A 17,255-nucleotide genomic window follows, 5' to 3' on the forward strand; every position below is an offset into this window, starting at 1 on the left:
TTATCATCAATGAATTAAAAACAATAGGCATGCTTATGGATGGGGGGAGGGGGTTGCTTGTTTCTTTCATAAATTAAGGCAAACTAATCATGTTGCGGGAAGAACATGGTTTTGATTAACAAATTAGATTAAAATTATCAATGATATTAAATTCACGGAAGAAGAGATTGTTGATTGAACTTTATCTCTGTCTCAATCTCTCGCTTATCCCGAGAGAAATAATGCGAGATAGGGAGAAAGACAGAAATAATGTCAGCTGATTAACGGTTATTTAATGGTAAGTCCGATTATGGTTATTTAAAGGTAAGTCCTAGAGAAAGATGAAATATACACACAAAAAAATTTTAACTGAAAAAAATTTCGTCAATTTTTTTTCCTGTGTACCATAGATTGAACTAAGAAATATAATTTTCAGCAGTTGCATTGACTCATATTGTTCTACTACAAATCTTAAAATCTAGACTTAGACCACGACAAGGAATAATACGGAACGAACATTCAAATCCATGTTAACCACTTCAAGGAAATTGACTCAAATTAACTTTCATAAAACTTTGGAATTTGCATTCTATGATCTCGAAGGACCAATACTCAATGTATTCGTAATTTGTCCTCAAAAATCTTCCCTGGTATACAAAATTTATAGGGCAAAGCTTTCTGCAGCTAATTTGAAAGATAAAATTTGAAGAAGATTGGCTAATTAATATTAAGGACAATTTTGTTCTTTTTGTAGAAGGGAGTTACGCCGAAATTTATTAAAATTTAATGGCATTCGGTCTAATAAAAATTTCTGTCAAATTTGGAAAGAAACATACCATAAAGCGCTCGTATATTTTTAATGGCAAATATAAAACGTACCGATTGACAAATATTAAAACGTTATATTGTCTTAAAAATTAGGTTGGGAGCCATCAAAATGATATGCATGCGAGAAGGTCATGGTTCAATCCCACACTATGACTGAAGACAATTCTGAATATTTTATGTTATATAAAAAAAAATTGTGCATAAATATGTGTGGCATTCAGATGAAAATAGAATGTGCATGCACTCATTGATATGATAGATTTATATTTCAGAGATTTTTTATATATCTGAGTTATGAGAGATTTACATCGCTATGCACTCATTGACCTGAGAATGTGAAGGAATAAAATTCCTACCTCCGAATATGTATTCCGAAACACAACCATGCAAAGTAAAATCCTTCTTTTTGTGTTCGACAAAACATAAAAATTATGTACAGTTTGAAATTTCAGCTCAAAATTGTCATTTGTTTTTCGAATACAAAATATTTTATAGCATAAAAATTAACAATTTTTTTCCAATATTTTCGACAAATTAATTTAAAATAATATAAAAAATACAATCAAATTAAATATCTGATTTTTTTCTATGAAACAAACCAAAAATTAGGAAAATGTGAAATTTAACTACAATAAAATGTATATATCATTTGAATGTGTTGTCACCTAATCATGAAATTTTGAAAATTAAATTTCAATAAACACAAAAAAATAGAGTTGTTTGCTACTATCGAATTTTTGTAGTATTTGATTTTCTTTCATAAATTTCCCTTTCTCATAAATTTTTAATTTTTTATTATTATTATTATTTTTTTTTTTTGCGGTACTAACCTAATCCAAAACGTTTTTTAATCTTTTTCAGCAAATGCATTTTCTTTTTACTGGACATTTTATCCTTTTCATGGTGTTGATCCAAATTATGCTGTTGCTGTACATGCAAATGATGATGGTGATGATGATGATCCATGACCAAAACTTGGCCACCAGTGCCTGAGTTTTGTGTCATATAGCCAGCTGGAATTTCGGTAAGACCCATAATACTTTGGTAATAATTTCCACAAATGGGTTTCACTTGGGCAAATACGATTTTAGTATAGAGTTTGTTGTTTATTTCCAAGTTAACAACAAATTATACCGTAAATATATTCAAGTTAAAACTTTTTGTTTATATAAAATTTCACAGTTTTTTTAATACATTGTTAAGGTTTTTTTTTGGTTTTTTTTTGTTTTATATCCAAAAATAATTGGCGCGTTTTCAGATTTATTTAGTGGTAATCCTTAGAGGTTTTTTTTTTTGTATGGATTAAATCCTAATATTGTTGTTGTATTCTCCGCACAGATGCATTAACTGAAATAACCCCTAACAATATTTGTCCAAGAGAAATCAAACGTAATGCATAACCCTTGAGTATTGATGTTTCTATGTGAGCTTCTTAATTTACCCGACCGAAAAAATTAAAGAGCTCTACTAAAACTCGCGCAAACCAAAGACACGACGATCTTTACGCTGTGACGTGAAATTTGTAACTGAACTAAACATTTTACACCCAGCGACCCTCAACTGAATCGCACAATTTCAACTTGCACTCATACTGCTACAGTAAGCCAAATACCCTGTCCATAAGTGTGTGCGTATCTTTTGGGCTAAAACATAAACATAACAGGAGTATGTGTGTGTTAACTTAGGTAGATGATGATGATGGCTTCGTATCAGCTAGATACTGTGAGTACTAGAGGATACACAATGAAAGGCCCAGCGACCCTCTTTTGCACTGACATTCATGCATTTGTTTATTCTCACGGTGTGTATGTGCTGTTCCAGTCCAAGTGATGGAAAGCAGCTGTTTGTTGTTTATTTCTTATTTTATTCTCTTATTTTTAGATTCTATATTTTAGCCCTCTATGGTAATAGGGTTGCCATTATATTTTAAAAGATTTGTCGTTATTCCATCCAATCATATTTATTCTAATTGCACATAAAAGCATAGAAACGAATTCTATATAAAGGAGCAAGATTATCATTCCCAGAAGTGCAATAAATTCTTAATTTCCAAACTTTGTTCTTTAAAATTTGATGTGATCGGTATGGAAACGAAAATAATCTGACCATATATGTGCAAGGAAGCCATCGTTCGTATTAGCAAAAAATTGAGACATTCGATTTTCACAAGCATCTCAGGAAGTGGGAGTTTAGCAGCAAAATTCTTCGTCATAACAGAAGATAATCAGTTGGTGTTACACCGAAAAAAAAGTGAACTGTTTTATAGGAAGAATGAACTACCACACACGAAAATTGAACTAAATTTTACACCACATTTTGAGATTTCCACAAAGCATTGTTAAAACCAGGAAATTTTAATGCCTGTTGTACTCTTTAACTGCAGTTCTCGAAATTACATCATCTCATAGAAGAAAAAATTAACTAAAAGTAAAGAAGAAAATCATTGGCGCCAAATCATGACCATTTTAACCATACAGTAGTTCATTCTTACTATTTTTCTGAATCGTACGAAAATTTTCATTTGTTTTAGTTCATATTGAACTTATGTGTACGGTCATTGAACTTAATACTCACGTTTAGTTCATAAAAATTTTGAGACATACTTAAAAAAAGTAAGATTTCATTCGACAAAAATAATAAAATTTAACTGCAAGCAAATAATTTTTTTCCAATAAAAAATAAGTTAAATTTAGTGTTAGTTTAAGTACGGAAATTTTTTTCTGTGTAGGTCCGAACTATAACGTGAATGCTTAAGAACCTCTTGATCAAGCTATCGGAGCTTCTGACAAGTTACAATCGTTCTGTGTGTCCTGGCCTTGACCAAAGCCGTCGTGTTATGCACACAGAAAACAGATTTGTTGTGCCAACCAATTTTTTTTGCCAACCAAATTATTTGGTCCCATCTACTATCAGAATATAACCGACAAAATTTGTTGAAGCAACCAATTGTTGTCTGACACAACAGTATATAAAATAGTTTAAAGAACTACATTTTGGGCACATTAATAGTCTAATTGACAATCACAACCAATAAAATTACATTCGTTTGTTAAAACAACTAACTATTTGCCCGATAACCAATGCTTGCGAATTTAAAGAAAAAATCCGTTGAATTCATTTTAGTTTTTATTTTATTATATATTAATGTATATTGTAGTTATTGATCAAAAAGGATCTTGTAAAAAGCCTTTTATGAAGAGTAAAAGATAACCCCATGAAATAGCTAAGGTGGAGATTTGCAAAATCTTCAAAAGCACAATCAAATATTTCCAGTTGTTGTTGTAGTACCATATTATCATAATTGGAAGCGTTCCATAGCAAATGAATAACATGGATTTTCCCAACATCCGCCAATTCTCACGCCCATACATTAACTTTGTTAGTTCGACCACTCACAATCACGTGATCAATTTTCAGTGTGACTTGGGATTCAATCAGACTCGTGAAATTTTTCTTATATATCCGCAGCAGGGGAAAGTTGAGATTTTGAGACCGATGATGAGGCAGACAAACCTTATATTTACCTTTCCCAACCTCGGTAATGGTCACATTTGCTAAGATTTCTCTACATATGTTATGGAAATTAAGAGAAATGGTGAAGAGTGAGTTGCAATTTGATGTTTATCTTACTTACCTTGAAAAAAAATCTAACTTGATTTTTAAAATTTTATGTAATTAATGAAACAAAAGATTATTTGTTGTCATATATGTAGTCCATAGCAACAAGTTTCCTTTATAACTATCAAATCTGTTAACACAACTAACTTATTGGCCAGACAGACTTTCTGTTGGGTTTGGTGACACATTGGCAAAACAAATTAGTTATCACAACAATATGGAATAAATTGAAATGGTTTGCTTACTTCAATATATAAATAACGACCAATATTTAGTCGGGTGTACGAACTTTTAGTCACACAGCTATTATATTGGTTATAGAAACCATTAAACAAGCGAAGTAACTAACATTTATTCCAAACAACTAAAAATTGTAGGTCTCCACTATCTATTTGTTGTCGTACTTGAATTCCAACCAATTATTTCTCTGGGTGTGGGGATTGCTTCCTTCTGAAGTTCCAATTGTCGACAGTATAGCTCTGAATCAACGCCCCAATGCACTGACATTCATGTATTTGTCACGGTGGTGCAATGGTTAGAATGTCCACCTTGTACCAAAAAGGTCATGGGTTCAATCCCAGACCAAATACCAAAAAGTTTTTTTTAGCGGTAGATTATTCCCTGTAATGCTGGTGACATTTATAGAGTTTCAAAGCTCTTCTATATGGATTCACCACAATGTGAAACGCCGTTCGGACTCGGCTATAAAAATGAGGTCCCTTCTCATTGGGCCAAACATTGGGCTCAGCCACTATACCCAACCTAACCTAACCCCCTAATGGCCAACGGGAAGCTTTTAGTGAAGCACGCCTAAAGATAATAAATAGTTTAAAATAGAAGATACTTTTTAGCTTATACTAGATTTTTCCGTATACATTTATTTTTTTTTTGTGATAAACCCTGAATATTTTATCAGAGTTAAGAATCTGTGATATGACAGATAATTATCCGCCAATCTACTAAACACAAAACAAAACCTCAATCCTGGCTTGGTCACAGTTTATAATACCCTGCCACCAAGGCCGTAGCCAGGATTTTAATTCGGGGGGGGTTCAACTTTAAAAAAAAAATATTCATATAATCTCATGTGTAGAAAATTTTATTTATGCATAGGTATGTATACAATATTTTTATACCCACCACCATAGAATGGTGACGGGGGTATAATAAGTTTGTCATTCCGTTTGTAACACATCGAAATATCGATTTCCGACTATATAATGTATATATATTCTTGATTAGGGAGAAATTCTAAGACGATATAACAATGTCAGTCTGTCCGTCTGTCTGTCTGTCTGTCTGTCTATCTGTCTGTCTGTTGTAATCACGCTACAGTCTTCAATAATGAAGCAATCGTACTGAAATTTTGCACAAACTCGTCTTTTGTCTGCAGGCAGGTCAAGTTCGAAGATGGGCTATATCGGTCCAGGTTTTGATATAGTCCACATATAAACCGACCTCCCGATTTGGGGTCTTGGGCTTATAGAAATCGTAGTTTTTATCCAATTTGCCTGAAATTTGAAACCTAGAGGTATTTTATGGCCATGAAGAGATGTGCCAAAAATGGTGATTATCGGTCCATGTTTTGGTATAGCCCCCATATAGACCGATCTCCCGATTTTACTTCTTGGGCTTATAGAAACCGCAGATTTTATTCAATTTACCTGAAATTGGAAATCTAGAGGTATTGTAGGACCACAAATACGTGTGCCAAAAATTGTGAGTATCGGTCCATGTTTTGGTATGGTCCCCATATAAAACGACCTCCCGATTTGGGGTCTTGGGCTTATAGAAACCGTAGTTTTTATCCAATTTGTCTGAAATTGGAAATCTAGAGGTATTTTAGGACCATAAAGAGGTGTGCCGAAAATGGTGAGTATCGGTCCATATTTTGGTATAGCCCCCATATAGACCGATTTCAAGATTTTACTTCTTGGGCTTCTAGAATCCGAAGTTTTTATCCTATTTGCCTGAAATTGGAAATCTAGAGGTATTTTCGGGTCATAAAGAGGTGTGCCGAAAACGGTGAGTATCGGTCCATATTTTAGTATAGCCCCCATAAGAACGATCTCCCGATTTAACTCCTTGGGTTTCTAGAAACCGTAGTTTTTATCTGATTTGCCTGAAATTGTAAATATTCTGGTATTTTAGGCTCACAAAAACGTGTATCGGATTAAGTTTTTATCGATCCATTTGGTAATGGCTCCATATAGACCGACTTCACTTCTTGAGGGCGTAGAAGGCGCACTGATCATGAAAATTGCTTGAAACTCAATGTAAAATTTCCAGATTTTACTTCTACAGATTTAAGATTTCAAATCAAGAATTTATTTTATAATTTTCTTGCACACTTACATGAGATGTTAATGATTCCTTTAAAACTCAAACAAAAATGATTCTTATAAATCCAGAATCTGATATAGTCCTCGTAGGTGAAATCTTTAAATTTATCTTCGGGAATATCCTCAAGTCCTCAAGCCCTCCTGAAATTTCAAAGGAAACCCTAATATTTGGTTCATGGTGGTGGGTATTTAAGATTCGGCCCGGCCGAACTTAGTGCTATATATACTTGTTATAATATTAAATTGAGCCGACGGGCTTTTTGGGCAGCAAATAAATCAATGACTTCTTCAGTCGGCACATTTATTCGGCGATGAACCGACATTAATGCCAATCCTTTGAGTCTACTCTCGCTAGTCGAATTTCTAAGATACGTCTTTAATCTCTCAATTGTTGAAAATGAACGTTCGGATGAGCACGTAGTAACTGCAGGGATGGAAAATGCAGTACTATAGTACTTTTTTCAAACCTTTTTCACCCCGGTCAGTACCGTAGTACCCCCGCGAATGATTTAGTACCTTTTGTGTAGACATTTTTGAGTCGATATCAGATTTATGGTACAATAGCTTTGACAAAATATTTTAATATTTTGAGAAAGTCTTTATCAACCTTATTTGCTAATAGCCTTTTACAAATATGGCAAAACAGACATGTTCATGTGGGAAGAAAATCTCGATTTTGTAAAAGACATAGTCAAAAACAGGATTTTATTGAATTTCAAGAAAGTTTTAATCGAAAAAAGAATGCGATTCTATATTATCGATTTTTTATGTCGGTAGAAATAGTTGTCAACATTTTATTTCTATATAGAATTTTTGCAAAATTTTATTTTTATAGAAAATTTTGTCAAAATTTTATTTCAATTGAAAATTTTGTAAAAATTTTATTTCTATAGGAAATTTTTGCAAAATTTTATTTCTATAGAAAATTTTGTCAAAATTTTATTTTCTTTAAAATTCAGTCTCTTGGCAATAATCTTCCAGTGAAATTTTCGTTGAAATTTAGTAAAAAGTACCTTTCCGCTCAAAAAATACCTTTTTTGTACTTTCTTAAAAATTGTATTTTCCGTCCCTGAGTAACTGGCAAAGTGACCAAAATTTTTAAAAGAATATGCACGTTTGGAAAAATCTCTTTATGGCTTCCATCGCTGAATTAGGCAGGTTCTTTTCGCAGGTTTTGCGCCATTTCATTTACACATGTGTGTTTGGCTGTTTCGTTGTTGTTGCTATGGCCAAACAAAGCGAGTCATGTTCACAAAAAGAACAACAAATACACATAAAAAGCAGAAATACATTTTCCAAAAATGAAATTTGTGGTGCGAGAACAAAAATAATTTGTTTTTTTTTTCGACCGTCGTTTGACGGGCTTTTCAACTAGTATTCTATGATTTGTGCAAGTTTTATAGGTAAGCGTTTTTCAAAATAAAACCTCCAGCTTTTTTCAACATCTTCGATAAGATTTTTCTATGCAGCTAAAAATATATATTTATTTATATAAAAATATTCATTCATTTCGGGGGGGGTTTGATCCCCCTCATCCCCCCCCCTGAATACGGCCTTGCCTGCCACACTGCGGAATGGGGTATTATAAGTTAGTGCATATGTTTGCAACACCCAGACATTTTCATTGTAAAATCGACATTGCAAAGTGGAAAATTTTTAAAAATGTATCAACATCAAATTTTCCTATACATCTAGTTCATATTTTTATCTATCGACAGATAAATCATAGATGCACTTTTGCGAAATTGATTAAAAATGGCTTTAGATTTAAAATGTTCCCATATTTTTTTAGTTTTTTCTTTTTTAGTTAAAACATTGTGCGAAATTTTGTAGAAGTCTAAAATTATTTTGGGAATATAAACCCTTATAGATAGAGCCCAACAAATTCGAAGGATTTGAATTGGTATCGAAAATGTGGATTCACAAAGTGGTACAGGGTGTAATTACAACATCAGTACCAGAGAATGAAGCCGATCCATTTTTGTCGGCGGGGGCTGACACAAAATGTTTGCCTCAGGCGGCGGCGGCGGCGGCTTGACGGCTAAGCCGATATGAATTTGTCATTCGGACAATTATCCATAAAAAAAATTAATTTGAAGTTATTCGAATGGTTATGAGATTAGTTGTACAACCAATCTTACAATCAAAATTATTATAGTAGCTTAAAAATGATTGATTGTGGGTGGAAGGTTCAAAATTTTGGAAAAAATACGACAATTAACAGGTTGGCTGATAAGTCCCCGGTCTAACAAAGAAAAACACTTTTTTGTTTGTCAAAATTCGTTTTTATACCCACCACCATAGGATGGGGGGTATATTAACTTTGTCATTCCGTTTGTAACACATCGAAATATTGCTCTAAGACCCCATAAAGTATATATATTCTGGGTCGTGGTGAAATTCTGAATCGATCTGAGCATGTCCGTCCGTCCGTCCGTCTGTTGAAATCACGCTATCTTCCGAACGAAACAAGCTATCGACTTGAAACTTGGCACAAGTAGTTGTTATTGATGTAGGTCGGATGGTATTGCAAATGGGCCATATCGGTCCACTTTTACGTATAGCCCCCATATAAACGGACCCCAAAATTTGGCTTGCGAGGCCTCTAAGAGAAGGAAATTTCATCCGATCCTGCTGAAATTTGGTACAGGGTGTTAGTATATGGTCTCTAACAACCATGCAAAAATTGGTCCACATCGGTCCATAATTATATATAGCCCCCATATAAACCGATCCCCCGATTTGGCTTGCGAGGCCCCTAAGAGAAGCAAATTTCACCCGATCCGGCTGAAATTTGGTACATGGTGTCAGTATATGGTCTCTAACAACCATGCAAAAATTGGTCGACATCGGTCCATAATTATATATAGCCCCCATATAAACCGATCCCCCGATTTGGCTTGCGAGGCCTCTAAGAGAAGCAAATTTCATCCGATCTGGCTGAAATTTGGTACATGGTGTCAGTATATGGTCTCTAACAACCATGCAAAAATTGGTCGACATCGGTCCATAATTATATATAGCCCCCATATAAACCGATCCCCCGATTTGGCTTGCGAGGCCTCTAAGAGAAGCAAATTTCATCCGATCTGGCTGAAATTTGGTACATGGTGTTAGTATATGGTCTCTAAGAACCATGCAAAAATTGGTCCACATCGGTCCATAAATATATATAGCCCCCATATAAACCGATCCCCCAATTTGGCTTGCGAGGCCTCTAAGAGAAGCAAATTTCATCCGATCCGGCTGAAATTTGGTACGTGATGTTAGTATATGGTCTCTAACAACCATGCAAAAATTGGTCCACATCGGTTCATAATTATATATAGCCCCCATATAAACCGATCACCAGATTTGACCTCCGGAACCTCTTGGAAGACCAAAATTCATCTGATTCAATTGAAATTTGGTACGTGGTGTTAATATATGGCCTCAAACTCCCATGCAAAAATTGGTCGATATGGGTGCATAATTATATATAGGCCCCATATAAACCGATCCCCAGATTTGACCTCCAGAGCCCCTTGGAAGAGCAAAATTCTTCCCATTCGGTTGGAATTTGGTACGTGATGTTAGTATATGGTATCCAACAACCATGAAGGAATTGGTTCGTATCAGTCCATAATTATATATAGCTCCCATATAAACCGATCCCCAGATTTGACCTCCGGTGCCTTTTGGAGAAGCAAAATTCATCCGATCTGCTTGAAATTTGGTACGTGGTTAACAACCATGCCAAAAGTGGTCCATATCAGTCCATAATCGTACATAGCCCCATATAAACCGATCCCGAGATTTGGTTTTGGAACCTCTTGGAGGAGCAAATTTCATCCGAGTGAGTTGAAATTTGGTACATTGTGCTAGTATATGGTCGTTAACAACCATGCCTAACTACGTCCATATCGGTCTATAGTTATATATGGCCCTCAGATAAATCGATCCCCAATCACACAAAAATTGGTCCATATCAAGTTCATAATTGTAGTCCCCATATAAGCGACCCCCATATTTCAATTCTGGCTCTCTACGTACAAAAAGTCAATATCGATTCGTAATTATTTATAGACTTAACTATACATAACTTTTTTGTCTAATATATACTATGTATGGACTAAATCACAATTTAGAAAACGATGTTAAGAAGTTTTAAGATACCACAACCCAAGTAATTCGATTGTGGATGACAATCTTTCGTAGAAGTTTCTACGCAATCCATGGTGGTGGGTACATAAGATTCGGCCTGGCCGAACTTGCGGCCGTATATACTTGTTATTATTCAACATAGTTACCTTCAAGAGCGATACAACGATTATAACGACCTTCCAATTTTTCATACCATTTTGGTAGTACTCCTTCGGGTTTGCCTCAAAATAGGCCTCAGTTTCGGCGATCACCTCTTCATTGCAGCCAAATTTTTTCCCTGCGCGCATCCTTTTGAGGTCTGAGAACAAGAAAAAGTCGCTGGGGCCAGATCTGGAGAATACGGTGGGTGGGGAAGCAATTCGAAGCCCAATTCATGAACTTTTGCCATCGTTCTCAATGACTTGTGGCACGGTGCGTTGTCTTGGTGAAACAGCACTTTTTTCTTCTTCATATGGCCGCGATTTTGACCTTAAAACGCTCCAATAACGCCATATAATTGTCACTGTTGATGGTTTTTCCCTTCTCAAGATAATCGATAAAAATTATTCCATGCGCATCCCAAAAAACAGAGGCCATTACTTTGCCAGCGGACTTTTCATCAACACGTTGTTGTTTTTGGTCCAATGAGCTCGCGCGGCACCCATTTTGCACAGAGCTTCCGCATATCCAAATATTGATGAATGATATGACCAACACGTTCCTTTGATACACAAAATGATCATTCAAAATCATTTTGTGGATTTTTTTGATGTTTTCGTCGGTAACCACCTCTTTCGCGCGTCCACTGCGTTCACCGTCCTCCGTGCTCATTTCACCACGCTTGAATTTTGCGTATCAATCAATTATTGTTGATTTCCCTGGGACTGAGTCCGGGAACTCATTATCAAGCCAAGTTTTTGCTTCCACCGTATTTTTCCCCTTCAGAAAACGGTATTTTATCAAAACACGAAATTCCTTTTTTCCATTTTTTCACAATAACAAAAGTTGCTTCACAAAAGACGCTCTCTCACAAACTAATTGACTTACAGACGTCAAATTTTGACACGAATCATTTGAAGATTGGTACTATATAAAAATAATATGCATTTAATACTAGCGACGCCATCCATGTGTCAGACCGGGTACTTATCAGCCAACCTGTTATATATACATTTTTCTGATTTAAATCTATATTTTTGATTAATTGGCGGCTAAAGTCGAGATGAGTCGACATATAGGCGGTGGCGTCGACTGGCAAAAAGTGGTCGGCGGCAACTGAAATCGGAAGCGCGACTACACAGCTTCATTCTTTGATCAGGACACATTATCATTTGCATCTAATAAATATATACAATTTATTTTCTATTTAAAAACTAATTGCTTATTGTTTTATGTGTTGGTAACCCTAGACACTATAAAAGAGCATTTTCCCTCTCTTTATCGCAGTGTAAAAAAACATCGCTACCTCGTATATGTGTGCAAGAGTGTGTGTTGCCTCCCTTATAATTTTGTTGATATTATTGTTGTTTTACAGTTGCTGCATAAGTTGAAGGTGTTTCATAGTTTTTGGTAGGAATTTTTGCAGATGTCAGGTCACATTTTTAGATCATCCCGTGTATAGCAGTCATCGTACACCAAATAAAATTTAAAGTATTGGTGCAAATTGCAAATATCACCATACCTACATACACACTGGTGCATACGATAAAAAGGGAATGCCAACACTGAGATAGTGCAAAAAATATATATTTTTAGTCTTGGATGTTTTATATGCTCGGTAGGTGGTTGATGAACTCCTTCTATATTTAGTAAAAGAACATTGCATTATCTTAAAGATGCTATAGAGGTTGTTTAAGATATGAAATAAGATATATTGCCTTTGCATTGGTCTTTCAATATTTTTGTGTAATCATTTCTGCAATGCTTTTTTCTACATACGTAATAAAATTGCCATAAGAAAAAGTTGATGGTCAAATATTATTTATAACGAATGTAATTAATAATAAATTTTATGTCATGATTAATTTCTTTGAATTTTAACCCCTTCAATGCGCAGACGATGTTATAATGCTTCTGAAGACTGCGAATCCTAACCACGGTTGCCACAGTTGGTAGAATTCTACTAAAAATGGATAGATTTTATACTGTTTGGTAGATTGGTAGAATCATAAATTTTGGAAGATTTTCAAAATTTTCAAGAAATATAATTTGACAAAATCTTCTATAGAGATAACATTTTGACCAAATTTTCTATGGAAATAAAATGACATTTTGTCAAAATTAACTTTCTATAGAAAATGTTTTCAAAATGTTTTTATATAGAAAATTTTGTCAAAATTTTATTTCTATAGAAAATTTTATCAAAATTTTATTTCTATAGCAAATTTTGTCAAAATTCTATTTCTACAGGAAATTTTGTCAAAATTCTATTTCTATAGAAAATTTTGTCAAAATTCTATTTCTATAGAAAATTTTGTCAAAATTTTATTTCTATAGAAAATTTTGTCAACATTTTACTTCTATAGAAAATTTTGTCAAAATTCTATTTCTATAGAAAATGTTGTCAAAATTCTATTTCTATAGAAAATTTTGTCAAAATTCTAATTCTATAGAAAATTTTGTCAAAATTTTATTTCTATAGAAAATTTTATCAAAATTTTATTTCTATAGCAAATTTTGTCAAAATTCTATTTCTACAGGAAATTTTGCCAAAATTCTATTTCTATAGAAAATTTTGTCAAAATTCTATTTCTATAGAAAATTTTGTCAAAATTTTATTTCTATAGAAAATTTTGTCAACATTTTACTTCTATAGAAAATTTTGTCAAAATTCTATTTCTATAGAAAATGTTGTCAAAATTCTATTTCTATAGAAAATTTTGTCAAAATTCTAATTCTATAGAAAATTTTGTCAAAATTTTATTCCTATAGAAAATTTTGTCAAAATTTTATTTCTATAGAAAATTTTGTCAAAATTTTATTTCTATAGAAAATTTTGTCAAAATTTTATTTCTATAGAAAATTTTGCCAAAATTTTATTTCTTTAGAATATTTTGTCAAAATTTTATTTCTATAGAAAATTTTGTCAAAATTTTATTTCTATAGAAAATTTTGTCAACATTTTATTTCTATAGAAAATTTTGTCAAAATTTTATATCTTTAGAAGATTTTGTCAAAATTTTATTTCTATAGAAAATTTTGTCAAAATTTTATTTCTATAGAAAATTTTTTCAATATTGTATTTTTATAGAAAATTTTGTCAAAATTTTATTTCTTTTGAAACTTTTGTCAAAATTTTATTTCTTTTGAAAATTTTGTCAAAATTTTATTTCTATAGAAAATTTTGTCAAAATTTTATTTCTATAGAAAATTTTGTCAAAATTTTATTTCTATAGAAAATTTTGTCAAAATTTTATTTCTATAGAAAATTTTGTCAAAATTGTATTTCTATAGAAAATTTTGTCAAAATTTTATTTCTATAGAAAATTTTGTCAAAATTTTATTTCTACACCAAAAAAAAAGTGACCCCCCGTGGAAGAAAATGTAGGTTTATTTAAAAAAATTTTAACTAAAATAATTTTCTAATTGCAACATGTTACAAATAAATTAATACTTTTTGTCAAATTGAAGAAAAATTTTGACCAAATTTTCTATGGAAATAAAATGACATTTTGTCAAAATTTACTTTCTATAGAAAATGTTTTCAAAATATTTTTATATAGAAAATTTTGTCAAAATTTTATTTCTATAGAAAATTTTATCAAAATTTTATTTCTATAGAAAATTTTATCAAAATTTTATTTCTATAGAAAATTATGTCAAAATTCTAATTCTATAGAAAATGTTATCAAATTTTTATTTCTGTAGAAAATTTTGTCAAATTTTATTTCTATAGAAAATGTTGTCAAAATTCTATTTCTATAGAAATTTTTGTCAAAATTTTATTTCTATAGAAAATTTTGTCAAAATGTTATATCTATAGAAAATTTTGTCAACATTTTATATCTATAGAAAATTTTGTCAAAATTGTATTTCTGTAGAAATTTTTGTCAAAACTTTATTATAGAAATAATGTCAAAATTTTATATCTATAGAAAATTTTATCAAAATTCCATTTCTATAGAAAATTTTGTCAACATTTTATTTCTATAGAAAATTGTGTAAAAATATTATTTCTATAGAAAATTTTGTCAAATTTTTATTTCTATAGAAAATTTTGTCAATATTTTATTTCTAGAGAAAATGTTGTCAAAATTCAATTTCTATAGAAAATTTTGTCAAAATTTTATTCCTATAGAAAATTTTGACAAAGTTTTATATCTTTAGAAGATTTTGTCAAAATTCCATTTCTATAGAAAATTTTGTCAATATTCTAATTCTATAGAAAATTTTGTCAAATTTTTATTTCTGTAGAAAATTTTGTCATAATTTTATTTCTATAAAATTATGACAAAGTTTTATATCTTTAGAAGATTTTGTCAAAATTTTATTTCTATAGAAAATGTTTTCAAAAATCTATTTCTATAGAAAATTTTGTCAATATTCTAATTCTATAGAAAATTTTGTCAAATTTTTATTTCTGTAGAAAATTTTGTCATAATTTTATTTCTATAAAATTATGACAAAGTTTTATATCTTTAGAAAATTTTGTCAAAATTTTATTTCATTCTTTTTGTTTTGTTATTGTTGGTTTTGTTCTTTAAGCATTGTTGTTGTTTTTATTGCAGCTTAAAACCATACATTGACTAAACTACAGGTGTAGCTTAACAAACAGAGGAAAAGAATGTTTGTCAAATTTATTTGGGCAAAGCCCTATAGACTGCAAGTAGAGGATGCTGATGAGGAATGTGGTAATTCCGAAACGTGCGTCCATCCAACCATCTTGCAGTCTATAGGGCTTTGCCCAAATAAATTTGACAAACATTCTTTTCCTCTGTTTGTTAAACTACACTTGTAGTTTAGTCAATGTATGGTTTTAAGCTGCAATAAAAACAACAACACTGCTTAAAGAACAAAACCAACAATAACAAAACAAAAAAAAAGAAAAAATTTTATTTCTATAGAAGATTTTGTCAAAATTTTATTTCTATAGAATTTTTTTTCAAAAATTTTATTTCTACAGACGATTTTATTAAAATTTCATTTCTATAGAAAATTTTGTCAAAATTTTATTTCTATAGAAAATTTTGTCAAAAATTTTATTTCTATAGAAAATTTTGTCAAAATTTTATTTCTATAGAAAAATTTGTCAAAATTTTATTTCTATAGAAAATTTTGTCAAAATTTTATTTCTATAGAAATAATATATCTTTAGAAGATTTTGTCAAAATTTTATTTCTATAGAAAATTTTGTCAAAATTTTATTTCTATTCTGATCATTAATTTTGTTCGGCTTGAGGTCATAGAAACAATCGATTATTGATTTGTTTTAATATTTATTTCCAATATTTCGGTTAGTGCCACTAACCATCTTCTGGGATTTTGTATCTACATAAATTACAAAAATTAAATTACTTTTAATGTTCACAAATCACAATATTATTTTAGATATAATATATTGAAAATAACTAACGTGAGTTCGTGTGATGCTGTTCAAATCAATAATCGATTGTTTCTATGACCTCAAGCCGAACAAAATTAATAATAAGAATAAACATAAAATAGGTCAACAACACTCAAAAATATTTTTAAAAAATTTTATTTCTATAGAAAATTTTGTCAAAATTATATTTCTATAGAAAATTTTATCAAAATTCCATTTCTATAGAAAATTTTGTCAAAATTCTAATTCTATAGAAAATTTTGTCAAATTTTTATTTCTATAGAAAATTTTGTCAAAATTTTATTTCAATAGAAAATTTGTCAAAATTTTATTTCTATAGAAAATTTTGTCAAAATGCTATTTCTACAGAAAATTTTGTCAAAATTTTATTTCTATAGAAAATTTTATCAAGATTTTATTTCTATAGAAAATTTTGTCAAAATTGTATTTCTATAGAAAGTTTTCTCAAAATTTTATTTCTATAGAAAATTTTGTCAAAATTCTAATTCTATAGAAAATTTTGTCAAAATTTTATTTCTATAGAAATAATATATCTTTAGAAGATTTTGTCAAAATTTTATTTCTATAGAAAATTTTGTCAAAATTTTATTTCTATAGAAAATTTTTTCAAAATTTTATTTCTATAGAAAATTTTTTCAAAATTTTATTTCTATAGAAAATTTTGTCAAAATTATATTTCTATAGAAAATTTTATCAAAATTCCATTTCTATAGAAAATTCTAATTCTATAGAAAATTTTGTCAAATTTTTATTTCTATAGAAAATGTTGTCAAAATTTTATTTCAATAGAAAATTTGTCAAAA

At 30.9% G+C, this 17,255-nt stretch overlaps 1 protein-coding gene across 2 annotated transcripts in view; it reads right to left on the bottom strand.

Moving 5' to 3' along the window:
• neur (E3 ubiquitin-protein ligase neur) overlaps positions 1-17,255 on the bottom strand; it is a 78,804-nt gene that overhangs the window by 29,974 nt on the left and 31,575 nt on the right. The window contains exon 1 of one of the 2 annotated variants that reach the window (XM_075289922.1): positions 1,638-2,327. The exons of the other annotated variant lie outside the window; for it this stretch is intronic. Within the exon in view, the coding sequence (XP_075146037.1) occupies positions 1,638-1,842 (205 nt within the window). The 5' untranslated portion in view covers positions 1,843-2,327. Of the gene's footprint in view, positions 1-1,637; positions 2,328-17,255 lie in introns of those variants that run through there. 2 annotated transcript variants of the gene reach the window in all.

This window comes from Haematobia irritans, chromosome 1 (genome assembly GCF_050003625.1).
Source record: "Haematobia irritans isolate KBUSLIRL chromosome 1, ASM5000362v1, whole genome shotgun sequence".
Lineage (NCBI taxonomy): Eukaryota > Metazoa > Arthropoda > Insecta > Diptera > Muscidae > Haematobia > Haematobia irritans.